The sequence below is a fragment of the Scyliorhinus torazame genome, chromosome 10, assembly GCF_047496885.1.
Source record: "Scyliorhinus torazame isolate Kashiwa2021f chromosome 10, sScyTor2.1, whole genome shotgun sequence".
NCBI lineage: Eukaryota > Metazoa > Chordata > Chondrichthyes > Carcharhiniformes > Scyliorhinidae > Scyliorhinus > Scyliorhinus torazame.
In genome coordinates this window covers 28,587,581-28,606,601 of record NC_092716.1, presented here as the reverse complement: position 1 = coordinate 28,606,601, position 19,021 = coordinate 28,587,581, and the positions used below count along the sequence as shown (strand labels likewise).

Here is a 19,021-nt window from a genome sequence, read left to right as displayed (position 1 = left end):
CACAGAGGGAGCGACGCAAGCCTCCACGGACAGCTTGTTGACAGACTCCAAAATGGAAGCAAACAAACACTCCATTGCGAACGCCATGCATGAGTAAGACCGTGAAGGTTAACCCACCGTATCTGAGCAACCACAAGCAGACTATGAAAGTCTACCAAGCTCACATAATCAATAAGAAGACAATGTAAGTCTACCCACTGCATGCAAAAACAGTGACAATGTGATCACACTTGACATACAGGAGGTGCAGGATCACAGCGAGACTGACAGATCTCAGCTCGTCTGTACAGAAGCACAGATTAGGGCTACCAAGAGTCCAGAGAGACCACAACAAAATGAAATTATGAAGATCTTGACTCCAGAAGAGGAGCACCAAGACGCACAAGAGAATTAAATCTTGAAGATTTTGACTCCAGAAGAGGAGCACCAAAAAAGGAAAGAAGAGGAATCAAATCCACCACAAATGACTGATGTCACCAACATCAATGCAACATCAGACCATTCTCTAGACAAAACCCTCAGTTTTACTGATACCACAGAGGCCACTCGCAGCAATAACTGTGACAATTACGCAAATTATCCACACGGAACACTCATTGAGCGCAGCAAGAAAAACAAAAACCACAAGAAGCACAGCAGAAACGAGAGCAACAACAGCAAGAAGAAAAATAACATGAAGCGCAACAAGAACAACAAAAACCACAAGAAGCACTGCAGAAACAAGAACAACAACAGCAACAACAAAAACTGCAAGCACAACAACAAAAACTACAAGAACAACAACAAAAACAACAAGAAGCATAACAAAGACAACAACAAGCACGACAAGAACAACAACAAAAACAGAAACAACAAGCACAACAAGAAAAACAACAAGAACAACGACGAAAACAACAAAAACAGAAACAACAAGAACGACAACGAAAACAGCAAAGACAGATACGACAAAAACAGCAACAAGAACGACAATGAAAACAACAAAGACAGAAACGACAATGAAACAACAACCTGTACAAAATGGTACAACTCTGCACATGAAAGACAATGCCACAGCACACTGCAAAACAATGACGAGACTACAAGCATGCCATGGCATGACAGTGAATCACACGATTTCACATCTGCTCCAGAACAAGCAAGCATACCAGCTTTCAAGGCAGATGACACACTAATTCGATACCACAAGCACAGAAAAAAGTCCATGTCAGTCAACATCAGTGGTTCGACCATTCAAACACCTCAGGGTGACTTTTGGTTACTTAAAAAACAAGAACACCGACAACATTCAGAACGGAGTTGCAATATCAATATCACCACATCAACAATGAAAAAGAAAAAACTCAACAAACAAATTCATCAAGATTAGACTCATAAATCTTAATTGGCTTTGTATAATATCCAATATCATCATCACTTGTACAGACATATCATAAGTAATCTAACTGTTTTGTACAATTTTCTTTAACACTGTACAGAAAATATGTAAAGAAAAAAAAGGGGGATGTGGTGATTGTATATCTGTGTAGACGCAATACAACTGAGCAAGCACTAGAGGGAGCACGGGAGAGGTACATATACACACAAACAGGAAGTCACCACACTCTTCACAGGAACGGGAGCTGGTAGCAAGACACAGACAGGCAGCACAGATGTAACACGTTAAGCACTGAAGAGAGAACAAACTCACAATAAAGCATCTACTTCAACTTCAAGACTACGAGTGTTATTAAGACAGAAGGAACAACACACCGGGGATCATCCTCATGAACCTTCCCTGAAATGCCTCCAATGAAATAATTTCTTTCCTTCCTTAATAAACAGACCAACCCTGCTCACAGTGCTCCAGCTTGTGCAATTGCAGCAAGACTTCTCTACTCTTATCCTCCAACCCCCTGAAAATAAGGGCCAACATTCTGTTAGCCTTCCTGATTACCTGCTGCACCTGTGTGCTAGTTTTCTGTGTTTTGTGCGCAAATACCCCAAAGTCCCTTTGTGTTGCCGTTTTTCTCCATTTAAATAATATTGATTTTTTTTTTTTGTTCTCCCTTCCAATATGAACAACTGCACATTTTCCCATATTACCACGTTTGTCAACGTTTTACCTATTTACTTAACCTATCAATATGTCTTTGCAAACTGTTTGTATCCCTCTCGTAACTTGCCTTTCCATTATTTTTATCTCGTTTGCAAACTTGGATACAGTGCATTGGTTCCCTCCCCCAAGTCATTAATATACATTTGATTTTGATTTGATTTGATTTATTATTGTCACATGTATTAGTATACAGTGAAAAGTATTGTTTCTTGCATGCTGTACAAACAATGCATACCGTACAGAGGGAAGGAAGGAGAGACTGCAGAATATAGTTTAAAAGAGTTAGAATGAAGTTTTGGAAGCATAGGACGAGAGTAAAAGATAGAATTAGAGGTTATGCTGGGCACAGCTTGCAAGAAGTCGCCTCGCTCCGGCGCCATCTTTCTTTCAAGCTTGTAAACTTTGTAAACAGTTGTGGCCACAGCACTGATCCCTGTGGAACCCCACTGGTTACAGGTCGCCAACCTGAAAAAGAACCCTTTATCCGCACTCACTGTTTCCTGTTCACTAACCAAAGCTGAATTATAAAATAGGGGAGGAATTTTCGAGAAAACCGTAGAGAATCGCACAGGCGCCTTTGGTGGGGAAGGTCATCCTGTAGACGGCCTCTTCAACCATTTTTTTCTCTGCCTGGTTCACGCTGTACTCGTGGCGGCTTGCCTCTGATTTGCTCGCCACAGTAAAACTTAATCTCTATAATCAGTGGGGTGCTCTTTTTAAACGCCTCCCCGGCACTCGTTCCAAGTCCAGTTGGGGATTTGGCTGCCAAGAAGGCAGCACCTTGGAGTGAGACCTCACCAAACTCCTGGATGGTGTTGAGAAGAGGCGTGAGATCCTCTACCCACAGTCAGCTGGACTTCCAGCAAGCGAGGCCACCATCCCCGCCTGGGAGTCTGTGGCCGCGATAGTGAGTGCCAGCTCGCTCCATAAGAGGATGGGGTTACAGTGCTGAAAGAAGATGAATGACCTTCTTCGTGCAGCCAGGGTACGCCTGCCTCCATGTACCCCACTGTGCCCACCCATCACACCTCCTCAGTGATCTCTACCCAGCCATTTCACAGGGCCACAACACATGGCATGGTGTCCTCCTCCCCCCCTCCCACCCACTCCCTATGACCTGCTCTCCCCTCCCCCCCCCCCCCCCCCCTCCCCAGTAGCTGATCTTCTCCTCACATCCCCGCACCCACTCACCTCCCACCCATGCCAGGCTTCATGATTATCTGACCTGGCAGGGCTCCTACCACCTACGAAATCTACATCTGTCTCATTGCAGGACAAACTCGAGCATAACCGGCGTGAGTGGGCACAACCTGCCGGAGTCATGCCTGAACTGAGGACCCTAATGTCCTTTTGAGGAGAGACCTGGCCTGTGAGGAGCAGGACTGCACCTGCGCAGAGGGCAAGGTGGGGGCAAGAGACAAAAGTGACATTCCTCAACACATCCAGCCATGTTGCAAGCCTCAGTCAGCCCATGCCAGAGCCCAGGACTCTTCTGAGCCCCAGGCCGATGATGTACCACTGGGTATGGTTATCCCACAGCTGTGGAGCTTCAAAGACCGGGTTGTGAGCATCTGGAAGATCGCATCCCTCCATAGACTGCGAGGCTGAATGGAGGAGTCCCATCACCTTCTCTCTGAGGTGATGGTGCCGTCACTCCGAGGCAACCAGGCCAACACTGTGAGGGTGGCGTCCATGGTGGAGACCTTGGTGCAGGGTATGCACTCCATGGCAGGGTGTATCCGCTCCATGGTTCAGCTCATGACCTCCATGGCTGAGGCATGAGATCCATGGTACATGGCATCAACTGCATGTTGCAGGCACTCGTGGCAATCCACTAGTGTCAGCAGCACCGGGACCCCTGACCTTGGAGGTGGCAGTGGGAACTGAGACGTGTCATGCAGCCTCTCTGGGCCCCTAGATCACCCTGCCCATTGGGAGGTTACATTCAGCTCCCTGTCAGGCAGGAGTCAGGCATTTTAAAGAGGATAAGAGGCGCATCGCTGCAAGTCATCATCCTTCTTCTGCAGCATCTGGTCAATCGTTTTAGTGCCCTGCCCATGAATTTTGCAGTCAACAGGATGACCTCCCGCAGGCATCACAATGGTGAGAGAATGTCAGGCCCCATGATGACAAGAGGTCTTCAAACCCTAATCCTGGTCATTTCCAACCAAGAGGCTATGAGAGTGCCCCTAGCCCTGTGCTCCATGCTGGCCCCGCCCATTGGTAGAGGTCCTTCCTCTGCCTCCTCCTCCATGGGTTGCCCCATCTCTGCCCTCCTCGACCTCCTCCTCATTCGAGGAGATGTGATGCTCCTCCATCCACTCCTTATCCAGCTGCTCAGCCCGCCTGCAGTGCCAGTTTGTGCAGAGCGTAGTCGACCATTCGCCTGCCTGACCAGGGCATGCATGGGCCTCATTGTCGTGATTCTCAGCAGGTGTTTGGGGACTCTTGAGGGGATACCCTTGTCCCTGAGGAGCCATCCCCTCATCTGCTGCTCTCCCTCAAAAATGGCTGGGATATGCGAGCATCCCAAGGTGTAGCTATCATGGACACTCCCCAGGAAATGGGCATACACCTGCTTGATGCACATCATGTGGCCACAGATGATCTGGGCATTGCAGGAATGGTACCCCCTGCAGTTCACAAATGGTGCTTCATGCCGCCATGAGGAATGCAGAGCCACATGGGTGCAGTCGATGACACCCTGCAAATTGATGTCCATGTGGGCCCTCGCAAATTGCGCACCTGTAACCTTTGTGGTTACACCTCTGGTAGATGCCTCACAGGTCACCTGTCCAGCCCTGAAATGAGCAATTGGCAGACAAGTTCAGAGTGGCAGTTACTTTCAGGGCCTCAGGCAATGGGTGACCTGCTAGTTGGTGCCAACTCTTGCATCATCTGGCACAGGTGGTCCACCTCTACTGGGACACATGGAGTCTTCTCCAGCACTGGACCTCTGACATCTGGAGATAGGAAATTCTACGACAGTATACCCATTGCCGGTAATGTCTCCTCTGAGGCTCCACTATCTTTGGCCCTGCTCCCGAAAGATCAGCGGGCCCTGCCTCCCCCTTCTCTGCAGGACGCTGGCCCTGGGCACTTGCAGCAGTATGTCAATGTTGCTGCTGCTTCAGGTTGATCGCAATCAAAAGAATAGCCAACTTGACTGGCTCCATGATCCTCCCGAATCAAAAACTGAAGGGAAGAGAATGACCCTCTTACAGACTGAACTGATCTTTCTACGCTACCTCTCTTCAGTTGTAGCACTATATTCCATGTACTTCATCCACTCGATGTTTATGTATTTACATTGTCCATATGTTTTCATGTATGGAGCGATCTGCCTGGACTGTAGGCAGAACAATACTTTTCACTGTACTGTTATGGGTCCGGGTTTACAGAACCCCAAAGTGTTTCATGGAGTTCAACCGACCAACAACTTTTAATAGATTGTGGTGTGGGAAGCACACTGCGTACCCTCCAGGTGTGATACAGCAGAAATGGACAAGTGGATTTTCAAACAAAACAATGTTTATTATATGAACTCAAGTTAACCCTTTTAAAACAAACATTGAATATCTTAACACCCATTACTTCAAAGATAACCCCAAAAGACTACAACACTCAATAATCCTTCAAACTGTTCCTTTAAACATCCAAAAGACTTCAAACCTTCAAAAATAGGAGCACATTAGGTTACATTCAATATATTTATAGTCTTTGGATTGTAGAAATCAACAGACCAGCTCTGTGTTTCTTCATGCAGCTCACAGCAAAACACACAGACACTCCCAGCTGCCTTCTCAAACTGAAACTCAAAAAGCAGAAGTAAGCTCAGCTCCCCCCACCCTCTGACATCACATCAGTAATATGATCAGCTCCATTTCTTACAGGTACATTGCTTAAACGTCCATTTCTTAAAGGCACTCTCATATGACAGTACCTCAGTACACATGACAATAAGTCTGAATCAAAGAGCGATGAGGAGTCCTTACAATGGCCTTTACCCACAACCCTCTCAGGATCTGGGTCATCCATCCATGACCATCCCCCAATGGAGTGCCTTTCCAATGTGGCTCACTCCCTCCCCTGTCAAACAATAGCCACTTTCCCACAGTTGCCGCTCTCGACTCCACCTGAACGAAGCGCCTCAATGGGCCGTGTGACTCCTCCAAGGGTAACAGGTGAGGGCAGTTGAGTGCATTCGATGGGCCTACATCTAACCTCAGAGTGGAATGAGACACTGCCACTTGTCTTCTCCTGAACAGGGTGACCAATGAGCCTCTTCACCATAACGCCTTGCGTTGGAGGCCACATCTGTGCTGCGCCTCGGTTATGGAGATGTGAGTATTAGCCTTTGAGTTCGAAGTTCGTGAGCTCTGCTTCCAAAGTGTTAACTATTGGGCACCAATCAGTGGCACATTCATGCATTGCAAGCTGACTAAATTGGCACCATTGACTCGTCAAGGAAGGGTCAGGCAACTAATTAAACAACTGGCTACCCGTTGCTGAAGGCGAGACACACCTGATGTATGTGAAGATGCAAATTATAGTAAACTTCATCCTTGGATGGCACCCTCATTCCGGCTGAGGATTAAACGAGCCTTCTAACTTGAACAGCCTGCCACCCATTCACAATGCCTGATACCTGGACTCCATAACCAGAGACTTTCAACTTCCATACAGCTCATACCCTCAGGCAGCAAAGCTCAGCCTGTGTGTGGGGGTTTATTCTGACTGAATTCATTCTCCCTCCTCTGCGAGGGGGTTCAGATTCATTAGGCTGGGAACTACTTCTTGCAGAGTCCCCCATTCTGCCCATGCTGCCTGGCATCTCATGGAACCTTAGCCAAGGACTTTGCGGATTCACCTGCTCCCACTCACTTTCCAGTTGCCCCTCTCGAAGGGCATTCCCTCAGCGGTGATCGCGCCGCAAGCCCAGCAAGGAGGAAACAGGAAGCGATGTCTGCAAACCAGCCGCCAGACCCTTTCAAACCTAGAGGCTCACAGCCATGATGGGTCGCTAAGACCTGTGAGCGGCCCCACACCCTGAGCTACGGAAGGGCTTGCTAATACAAAGAACAAAGAAAAGTACAGCACAGGAACAGGCCCTCCAAGCCCGTGCTGACCATGCTGCCTGACTAAACTACAATCTTCTACACTTCCTGGATCCTTAGCCCTCTATTCCCATCCTATTCATGTATTTGTCAAGATGCCCCTTAATTGTCACTGTCGTCACTATCGTCACTGCTTCCACCATCTTCTCCGACAGCGAGTTCCAGGCACCCACTAACCTCTGTGTAAAAAAACCTGCCTCGTACATCTACTCTAAACCTTGTCCCTCGCACCTTAAACCTATGCCCCCTAGTAATTGACCCCTCTACCCTGGAGAAAAGCCTCTGACTATCCACTCTGTCTATGCCCCTCATAATTTTATAGACCTCTATCAGGTTGCCCCTCAACCGCCATCGTTCCAGTGAGAACAAACTGAGTTTATTCAACCGCTCCTCATAGCTAATGCCCTCCATACCAGGCAACATCCTGGTAAATCTCTTCTGCACCCTCTCTAAAGCCTCCACATCCTTCTGGTAGTGTGGCGACCAGAATTGAACACTATACTCCAAGTGTGGCCTAACTAAGGTTCTATACAGCTGCAACATGACTTGCCAATTCTTATACTCAATGCCCCGGCCAATGAAGGCAAGCATGCCGTATGCCTTCTTGACTACCTTCTCCACCTGTGTTGCCCCTTTCAGTGACCTGTGGACCTGTACACCTAGATCTCTCTGACAATGATATTTTGATGAATTTAAATGAGGTTCCCAACCTTCGGAATTCTTGTTACATGACTGGCAACATGTCTGGAAAATTGAGAAACAAAATCTCGTCAACAAGGATCGTGTTTCCCAATTCTCAATGTATTTCTCGCCGTCGCTGAAAATCGCCCCCAAAGGAGCTGGATCCCAATCTGACTCTGGTGAGAAATCATGTGAAACTCCCTGGAGGAGGTAGATTCGCAACACTTGGACTTGACACCACAGCGAATGTGTCAATGCGACTCTGCATGATTTAAACAAAGACACATTGACCTTGGCGATGTTATATTTCATCCACTCGTGTACAGATAGCATCTGTTTACCTGGGAAACCTGCACTGCACTGCTGCCTGTGCTTCATCGACACGTTCAGCAGAGCAGCAAAGGACTCGGGCATATGTTCAGTGCTCTGCTTTGTTCCTTGGCCAGTGTACAAGGCAACAGTGGCTTTGCAAAAAAAATATAGCATGAGGTACTTTCATTTGAATTGAGTCCCGATTATTTTCTGTGCTGAATACAAAAAACTGACAGTGACAAGAAACCTGCAATGTTATTTTTTAATTTTTCGAAGAACCCTTTCAATTTAAGAGTCAAGAACATGTGAGGTGAATTTTCATCCCCTCGTGACTGGACAGTAATCTATGGAATTAAGTTATTAGATTTGAAATTGGGCATCGTCACTAGTTTACTGCCCAAGAAATGAAATGGACAATTTACCCATTCTGTTTGCATTACTCAGTATTAAAGTTTTACTGTAGGTGAATAGTTCATTGGAACTATTAGGGTTTATGCAGTGGTCTGGCATGAAAGTGCAATAGCTCTGAAAAGTCTAACTTGACATCAGTCAACAATAGCCAAGCCTTTCAAGTTGGTTGTTGTACAAGTTTAAGATTATCTTACATCTACTCGGATCGGAGTTAACTTTTCTGGCCATGCACACTGCTGCACAAATTAAGTCTTCCATTAGGAACAAAAGGAAAGGGCGGCACACAGGGGGAGTGGTTAGTACTGCTGCCTCACGGCACCGAAGACCCAGGTCCAATCCTGGCCCCGGTTCACTGTCCGAATGGAGTTTGCACATTCTCCCCATGTCTGCGCGGGTCTCACCCCCACAACCCAAAAAGATGTGCAGGGTAGGTGGATTTGGCCATGCTAAATTTCCCCTTAATTGGGAAAAAAAATAATTGGGTACTCTAAATTCATATTAAAAAAAGAAACCGTAGGAAACAGTTTAACGAGACTAGGGAGGTGTTCTTTGTATGTAACTTTCCAGCCATTGTGTTAACAGTTCTTGTATCTGAAGCGTTTTAGCAGGGTTTTTGTCACAATTGCCTGACTGCAATCATTGCTGTAGATGTAATCGGAACGCAGTACTATTACAACAATTTTAAAAATTAGCAAGACCAGTAAATCAAAAGACATTCTGCTACTGGTTAAATGATTGGAAGATCGATCATATTTTTTCCCTACTCTTCTTTCTGTAGCTTGGGTGTTGAACCAGTCGATAAAGATGTCATTAACCGGCCTCCAAGAAGTGTCAAGGACTCTATCATGAATAAGGGCCTAATTATTAAAATATTATTTTCGGCTATTATCATTATCAGTGGTACCCTCTTTGTTTACTGGAAAGAGGTGTGTATAATTTATAAACTTCAGTAGTTGATCTCATTTGTGTACATGTATGTGCAGCATATGTAGAAATGTTCTTTAGGCAGTAGGTTATTCAGATTGCACAAACGCAGACAGACTTAGAAAATAGTGAAATAGTGCTTCTTTGTTCCAGAAAGAAATTTGTTACCATCCACCAATGAATACGATAAGTGTTCCTATTGATTTTCCAGGGACGAGGAGGAGCATCCTAAACGTTCCCACAAGACTTTTTCACAGACCATTCTTGGAGCAGTATCCAGCAATTCCTTATTAAGCCCTTCATTTTCTTTTTAAAATAATTTTCTTTTAAATCCATTTTCCTATAAATGCAGATCTCAAAGCAGTGACAAATAGTCTACATATACTTCCTATTTGCACTGTTTATTAATTTTAGAGAAAAGGGAGATTTGTGCAATCAGAGGGAGATATAGGGTGCGGTTCAGCGGACAAATGTTAAAGTCCACTTTTGGCCATGTTTAGCTGGCTCTTTCTTGGCGGCTGCAGCACTGAGAGACACCCCGCTATTCAATGGCACTTAACCTTTTTTTTAGGCCTCTGAGAGTTTCTCCCTGCCGAGGCCGCACTTTAGTTTGTTTCCTGCTGGTGAGTTGATCTCGCCAGGATCAGGAACGGCTACAGGAACGGCTGTTCTCCGATCAAGGGACTATTTTGATCGGCAGTCCTAATCGCCTACCCCCAACCCTCCACTTATTTCAGGCGCCCCATTCCACCGCTTTATCGACTCCCTCCCCCTTCGCCCCCTAACCTTGCCGAGGCCCCTGCCAGTGCCAACCTGCCACCCAGGCACCCTGGCAGTGTCAGCGTGGCACTGTCAGGGTGGTGCCAGACTGGCAGTGCTAAGGTGTTCAGGTGCCAAAGAGAGTACCAGGGGTATCGGTTTTCCCTGCGCCCCTGGCGAGATCTTGCAGCACAGCTATTGAGTCAACAGGCGTCTGGGTACTTTAATATGGCTCATTTAAACATGCAGATCTGGATCGTGCCCAGCGGGGGCAAAATGCAGATGGCGCCGGGTGGAGCAAGTTGGGTGAAGCACAGTCGGCCCGGCATGGAGCCCGATTTGGAGCTCTCGCGCAATTCACCGATGCAGATCCGGGCGCAATGGGTCGCTGAATCACGTGGATAGGCTATTGTGTCTATTTATCCTGTTTCAAATGTCTGCAAATTTCTTTGGAGACAATTGATTTATCAATAGTTTTATTTCTTATGATAACTTAAAATTCATCATTTTATTTAAAATAGCTTCCGGACGGGAAGATTTCCCCCAGGACCACAACCATGACGTTTACTTGTTTTGTCTTCTTTGACATGTTCAACGCTTTAAGTTGTCGCTCTCAGGTACAAAATACTAACTTTTTTAGAATGCCCTAGTGTGAAGGGATTGTGTTACTTTTGGAAAATGAGGCAAACTGCAAATTACAGGTGTTTATTCGCTGTAACCTATTTTGACACATGTTTGTAATAAAATGTTAGAATCCACTCAGATTTCAAGAAAATTATATAATTTGCATTTGTAACAATCCCAGTCGATATAATTGGTTGGGAAGATCCCAGCATAAAGCCCTGGCTCAAAAGACTCTAGGCCTGATTCAGCAGGCCCTATGCTGTTTTGTTTGGCCTCGGGGAGATTCTCTCCACCGAGGCCGCACTTAGAGTGATTTCCTGCTGGTGTGCTTCAGCTCGCCAGCAGTCAATCTGCTTGCAGATCGGGGAGCCATTTTGGAAGGCTGACTCGATCTTCCCACCCCCGTCTCTTTTACGTCAGCCCTGGTTTTGAGCCCTAGCCCCCCCCCCCCCTTGCCAGAACCCCCCCCCCCCTTCTACCTAGTAAGGTCCCCCTGGGCATGACCCTTGGCAGTGCCAACCTGGCACCTGGGCACCCTGGTAGTGGCACGAATATCGTGAGAGGCCTTTTTGAGATTCAACAGCCTCGCCCGGACACCAAGTCGGGCGCGACGATGCCGCTGAATCGCACCCTGTGACTTTTATTTTTTTAATATAAAATGTGAAGGAGCAGAGTCACAAGTCCGTTAATTAGTTTTAACAGCAAGAAAAAAAAGTTTATTTGAACATAATAAGTTGGATTATTATACAATATTCCTTTACTCCCCAACCCTTACCTTATAAATTGCACAGAGGTTTTAGTATTAACATGGGTTATGAAGTTAATCAACAATAGTCTCATGAACACAGTCCCTTTTGAGCACCCAAGATGACTGTGGGCAAATGCACTCCACTCTGAACCCCAAGTGAATGTTTGTGGATGTCTCCTCAGAATCCCAGAGATGATTTCCATGTGAGAGTTTCCAAACTACACCCCCAAAAATATGCTTTAAAATCTTCTCTCATAGTTATGAGTTCCTTTAGCAGTTTGCATTCCGAAATCCAGACCAGATCTTCCAAATGACACTTGTAAGCAAAGCTTCCACTCCACTTTTAACAGCCAATCCAGTCCCCAGATTTTACACCAACTCCATTACGATTTCTTTGGCTTGACTGCTTTGCAAACTGCTCACAAATGCTTTAACTCTCGATTCCCAGACTGTATTAAAATAGCATCAGACATTTGATTTACCTTTGAAGGCTGTGGCTCCACTTTAAATCTGGTTACTGCCGTGTCTCTTGAACTCAGAACACTCTTTTTACCCTTCATTCAATTCTTCTGAACCATACCATGGTCTTTGTTCACTTAACTCCAGATTTTTTGAACATTTCACTAGTTTCCTTAACTATCTGGGCTTTAGAGTTCCGGTGTCTGTTTTCTTATCCATTACTCCATAGTGTGGCCAATTAGCGACCTAAAACCTAAAAGCTTCTCTACCTTGCAAGGTCCACATTTCTAAGCAATTGGTTAAGTTCCAACAGTGTTTATATTGTGCTCAGAGAGGGCTACAGCGTGAAGAATAAATAAACCGAGGCAGGCCAACTGCCCGCCTCCACTCCCAGCATCCTCCGCACCTGTTCAGTGGTGACCTTGCCTGAATCCAGGGAACTCAGTATGGATCCTGTAATTTGCCCATAATAGATACTGAGTGAGCTGGCAAGGTGGGTGTAACAGTAATGGAGGTAGGTAGGGGAATGGTTGGCATGGTTGGTATGAGGGGCACTAGGTGGGCAGAGGGACATAGAACGGCATGAGGGTACGAGGGGCAATGGAGTGGGCAGAATGTGGGTTAGAGGGACATGAGGGGCCTTGAGATGGACAAAAGGGGATAGATTGGAATGGAGGGTGAGTGGCTCAGGTATGAGGCAGAATGGGTTAGCATGGATGGGGCATGGGTAAATGCGGGTTTGAGGAGAGGGCAGGGGGCAGTGAGAGCCAGAGGGTTGTTCTAAGCATTTACTGGGATGAAATAAAGTCGGGTTCATGTTTTCTCTTGCACAATTCATTTTTTAAAAAACTCTCATTCCTGAAAACCTGTTTACTGCATTTACATTCTTTCAACTACATTATACCTTCTAACAACAAACATTTCATTCAATTGCACTATATCTTATTAAAAGAAAATTGGAATTCATAGTCCCAATTCTAACAGTCCAGAACTACTTAGAGCTATCCATCAAACTGAAATGCCCATTACTGCGATAATGGACAGTTGTGAAATCAGCCAGGCAGAAATTCAGTAATGGAAACTATAAGACTTATGCAACAGAGTGAGATAGAAAGCAATTTTTTTCAACAATCAAAATAGTTTTTCTCAAAAGTGTTAAAGGGCAGGAGTTTAAATTTTTTTGTTAGTTCCCATTGGCTGTTCGTTTTGACCCTTTTGACAGTTATTTTTGACACTCCAATGACATTTACAGTTCCAATAAGTTTACGCACATTCATGTCTACTTTGAGAAATCCCAAAGGCCATCTGTCATCCCAAAGAGCACCCAGCTTCCCCCAAAGGTGTCCCGGGACCATATCCAAAGGTACCTTATCTCTCCAAAAGATATCCTAGCTATCCAAATGAATCGATAAAGTTCATACCTGCTCCTATCAGACCTAATCTGTGCATGTCAGATTTCCGACACCTCTCACTCCAAAGTCAAATATGAATGGTAGCAACAGTTTCCATGGGAAACTGCTTCCATGAAATTCACATGTACAAACCCCAACCTGGGGCAGCTGTACCCTGCAAAAACTGTAGCTGCCAGGCTTGCAGATGGGGCTTTTGAATTTGTGCCTTTTCTGCCATTTTTGAAATGACAGAGATGCTCTTGAAATCCAGCCTAGCATTCATAATGGCTACAGCTGTCATAAAAAATCATCCAGCTACATTTTCTAAAACTGACAAGTTCAATTTCCATTTTAAAGCATACGCCTGTCACTCAATGAAAGGAAGCATGATCAGAGATTGTTTTCAATTTTCAAAAGCCAGAGTTGTCCTTTGATTTAAATCACAGCACAAAATAGGTCAGCAGACCTCACTAGATGTTTTTTTTTAATTCAACGCATTATGGCACTTTCTCCAATGGCAAATAACTGTAATGTACAATAACACTTTTTCCATGTAAGGATCAATTACTTTTGTTGATCCCCATGATGAATCACTACATTGGAAACACATCTACATTCTAATATAGCATCTACTAATGACATTTAAAGGTGTCAAACCATTTAGTCCTTACCTTTTAGAATATTCCTGACCCCTCAGCAGGTTTCCCACAGTGGCCACAAGCTCTGCAAGAATGTGCGTTCATTCTTTTCCCAAACCTACACCAGCACATGAAAAATTTTGTGTGGGGGGGAAATACAATTTTCTTGTGGCTCTCAAAATGCGGATCCTGACCTCAGAAGGCGTCTGTGTGCCTTTTGAACCCAAGGCCTTCCCTCCCACAAAAACACCTCACAAAATGCTGCACAGTTGTGGAGGCAGAGGAAAATTGTTTTTTCAGCAAAGAAACAAACTGCAGTATTTCACAATCCAATGTGCAACTCCATTGAGAGATAGAAATGCCACCATATATTCCGGATGAGGCCACAGTGTTACACCAAGGTTTAGTGTAACGCATACCTGTTCTTTCTTTTTCTAGACTAAATCAATATTCCAAATAGGCCTTTTCCGTAATCGTGTTTTCCTATACACCGTGCTTGGCTCACTTCTGGGACAAATGGCTGTCATCTATTTCCCACCTCTGCAGAAGATTTTTCAAACAGAGAACCTCAGAGCACTTGGTATGTAACTAGAGACTTCTCAGTGATGCATTAAGCTTTTTGAATTATTTTCCAATGAAATTCTTACCTGTAGTGAAATTTCTTGGCAACTTTATATGGCACAGATTCACAATTTAATTCTTTTAGTAATATATTTAGAGTTCAGGTGGTATAGTGTTGATGCCATAGTTTGTAAATCCCGTCGTGTTGCATATGCTCACATGCATGATGGGTGGGATTCTCCAATCCCGCGGCCAGGTTCTGACACCGACGTGAAAAGCGGCGGCAACTACTCCGGCGTCAACGGTGCTCGATTATCAGGTATGCTCCCCTTCCTAGGGGGCTAGGTCGGCGCCGGAGTGGCCTCCACAGCTGCAACCGGTGCGGCACGGCCGGCGTGATTCCACGCATGCGCGCGTGGGTTCCCATCTCCGCGCCGGCCCCCGGGCAATATGGTGGAGCCCTACAGGGGTCCTGCACAGAGGAACATAGGCCCCCACGGAACTAGCCCGCCCGCCGATCGGTAGACCCCGATCGCAGGCCAGGCCACCGTGGAGGCCCCCCACCCCCCAGGGTCAGATCCCCCTGCTCCCCCCTCCAGGACGGCCCCCGCAGACAGAACTTCCAATTCCCATGCCGGTGGGGCTCGGCCGAACTCAGCGAGCACTTGGCCCATCGAGGCCCGGAGAATCGCAGGGGGGGCCGCTGTCAACGGCCCCCAACTGGCGTGACGGCGATCTCGCGGGCGCCCGAAAATCGGCACCGGAGAATCAGCATGCCGGCGTTGGGGCCCCCCTCCGGGGATTCTCCGACCCGGCGCTGGGTCGGAGAATCACGGCCAATATCTTGCACCATATATAAGCAACATTAATAAAATCCTTTGAAATGAAAGTACTGACCTCACTTTCTGAATTTAACAATCCAGCTATTCTTGAAATCTAAACATATCTGCGTTTTCCATTCCTTTACAGACTTGCTGTTCTTGATGGCCTTGGCCTCTTCGGTTTTCTTTGCATCAGAGATATTGAAGTTAATTGAGAGAGCATGGTCTTCAGCCGCTCAAAGGGAAAGTGGAGCCAATTTAGCAGTTTGACAATATTATTAGAAATGTAACTGTTTTGACTGAACCAGTGTTGCACTACAGGATTGCACAACCACATTTTATCAGAACTATCAGCGGTTTTGTGAAATTTCATATTGGAGATAATGAAAGTTACATTTTCTTTATACATTGTGGAATTTCACCTCAGCAAAATAGTTTTGTTTATAATATGGCGACGTTCTTGAACAGAATGATTCTTTTCACCCAAATTTGCAAATTTTGAAGGCAAAGTTACATTCTTAAAAAGTCTTGCATTGGAGTTTGGATTTGCAAAAAAACCTTGCAGTTCTAATAATGCCAACTGATTCGGTTTCTAAAATTTGCCTGTTTGAAATGCAGGATATTCAAGGTATAATGCAGTTGTAATGCAGAACAAAGCCAGCAGCGCGAGTTCAATTCCCGTACCGGCCTCCCCGAACAGGTGCCGGAATGTGACGACTAGGAGCTTTTCACAGTAACTTCATTGAAGCCTACTTGTGACAATAACCGATTATTATTACTGTTTAACTATTCTTGCTTGTGGCAATCTTTGTTAAGTATCATACATGTCTCCAGCTACATCTCAATCAAGGGATAGTGGCTGATATTTATAGTTTGATTCTTTAAAGCAACAAAACATTATAACATGCTGAAATGGATTGGACTTTCCATTCTAATTCCATTAATTAGTGATCATCTTCAGTTGCCTTCATTGTATTAGCTCTGAATGGATGTGTACTGTCGATAAAATTGCTGACAACAGGCTATTGTTGCATGAAAGAAGTGTCCTATATGTTCCCTATCCATGACAAATTTCAAAAGAATAGATATGTGTAAGCAGCTTCAACTTTTGCAGAGAGCATTGCCTGTTTTGTGAGCATTGCACAAAAACTGATGGTAGAAAATTGATTTTAAGGCTAAACTGAGAAACTAGGAAAACAATTCACAGTTACAGCAAATGAAGAGTATTTTACCGATGTCGGGAAAACAAAGGTAGTTTTAAGGGAATTATATTTATATTGGTAAACATTAAAAATAAGGTCTAATTTTATGTATGTCTGGGAGGGTAAAACGTATAGGTAGATTCATGCTAGAGAAAGGTGTTTGTATGTCAGGGTTGATTTCAATTCCAACTCTGCTCGGACAGGGCTGTGGCGTGAAGAGTAATAAACCAGCAGTGGTTGCTTAGCAACTGGGAACGGGTAAGGCAGAGAAGCTTTTAAGTTTTAATTAGGTAATTTTGGTGCAGTTGGAGATAGGTAGTAAGAGAGAAGGTAGCTTTATGATGCAATTGGTTTTAGAAGGCTAAAGAGGGAGCATTTCTCTCAGCCTTGCGAGAGGAAAATCCACACTACAGAGAAATGGTTAAGAAAACTGATGCCGGAGATCTAAAGTCCACCTAGTTAAGAAAGCTACAGAATTGAAGAGATGTTTCCAAGAAGTCTGGAGTTAAGTGAACAGCGGAAACTGGGAACCAGGACAGATTACTGTTTAGTAAAGTCACAGAGAGTTGAAAAGGCATTGGATCGTGAAAGCCCAGAAAGATATCTGAAGTATCCACAGAATCATAGAATTTACAGTGCAGAAGGAGGCCATTTGGCCCATCGAGTCTGCACCAGCCCATGGAAAGAGCACCCGACTTTATCCCACGCCTCCACCCTATCCCCGTAATCCCACATAACCTTTTGGACACTAAGAGGCAATTTAGTGTGGCCAATCCACCTAACCTGCACATCTTTGGACTGTGGGAGGAAACCGGAGCACCCGGAGGAAACCCACGCTGAGGTATTTTAGAAATTACTACAGTTTAGAAGACATGATTTGAAATAATTGTGCAAATCTCGGTGGCTGGACCTCAGAGTTTGTATAAAAACCTTTAAGACAAAGGAAACCTGAAGGGCAAGGTGTAAAACATTGATGGAAGCAGTGGAGAGAAAGCATAATTTAAAAATGTGACTTTTGAAAGCGTAATTTGAAATTGCTCATGTGGAATCCGGAATTCAGTGAGACAAGGTGCTCACGGTATAAGAATCATCTGGGGGGATTTTGAGGAGAAATCTACAGACATTCACTTGGGTACAGAGAGGAATGTGTCTTACCACAGTCATCCTGTGCGTTTAAAAGGGACTTTGTGTGTTAATGAGACCATTATAGCTTAAGATGTATTTTGTAATCTATGTTAATCTTAAAATCTGTGTGTAATTGTTAAGATAAAGGAGTATTGTATTCTAATCTACTTTTTTCAAATTCAATAAAAGAAAATTTTCTTGTTGTTAAAACTATTAGTTGTCCGGTGATTATGTTCCTCCATGTTTACAAAAAGCAGTAAATGTTGCAGGGCAGGATTCTCCGACTTGCCAGCTGGCTAATGGGATTTCCCATTCTCCCGCAGTGCCAAGTGCGCCATGTCCTATTCCACCACCAGAAGAGGCTCTTCAGTATATAGTACAATGATAAGCAATGCTGCCTCATGGTGCCAGGGACCTGGGTTCAATTGCGGTTTTAGGTGACTGTATGGAGTTTGCACGCTCTCCCCGTGTCTGCATGGGTTTCCTCCGGGTGCTCTGGTTTCCTTCCACAGTCCAAAGATGTGCAGGTTGGGTGGATTGGTTGTGCTGAACTGCCTCTTGTTGTCCAAAGATGTGCAGGTTGTTGGGGTTGCGGGGAGTGGGCCTAGTTAGGGGGCTCGTTCGGAGGGTTGGTGCTGACTCGATGGGCTGAATGGTCTCCTTCTGCACTGCCAGGATTCTGTGGAATTCTATGGATAACCTGTCAGGCAAACACATGATTGCCCTCTACCTCAGGTTCTGGCATCTGAAATGGTGCCGTAAACCATAGCAGCAGTGGTAGGTTGGGGTGGTTTTGTCTTGTCCCCAGTCACTGAACCCTTGGGGTTCCTCTCACCCATCTTCCCCAAGCAATGCAGGCATCACCATTATGAATTTAGTCCCTAAAATTAGGAACTTATTGCTCATGAAGTGACCACTACAGGCCTGAAGAACATTGAAGCATTCACCTGCCAAATGCTTTATGCCTTGCTACTATGTGATTAACAGGATACACATTCCACATGAACAACTAGAACAAACCACACTCTCAAAATTTCAGGGGCTGGATTCTCCGCCGGCGTGATGCTCCGTTTTGCCGGCAGCCCGGGAGTTTCCCGACGGCGTGGGACTGGCCCACATTGGGAAACCCCATTGACCAGCCGGCGAAACGGAG

General features: G+C 45.3%; 1 protein-coding gene across 2 annotated transcripts in view; it reads left to right on the top strand.

Moving 5' to 3' along the window:
* Window positions 1-18,081, top strand: part of LOC140430432 (calcium-transporting ATPase type 2C member 2-like) — a 159,734-nt gene extending 141,653 nt beyond the window's left edge. For both annotated transcript variants that reach the window (XM_072517907.1, XM_072517906.1), the window contains 4 exons: window positions 9,395-9,542; window positions 10,821-10,916; window positions 14,598-14,739; window positions 15,690-18,081. In XM_072517907.1, the coding sequence (XP_072374008.1) occupies window positions 9,395-9,542; window positions 10,821-10,916; window positions 14,598-14,739; window positions 15,690-15,811 (508 nt within the window). In that variant the 3' untranslated portion in view covers window positions 15,812-18,081. The remainder of the gene's footprint in view (window positions 1-9,394; window positions 9,543-10,820; window positions 10,917-14,597; window positions 14,740-15,689) is intronic.
* The last annotated feature ends 940 nt before the right edge of the window (window positions 18,082-19,021 follow it).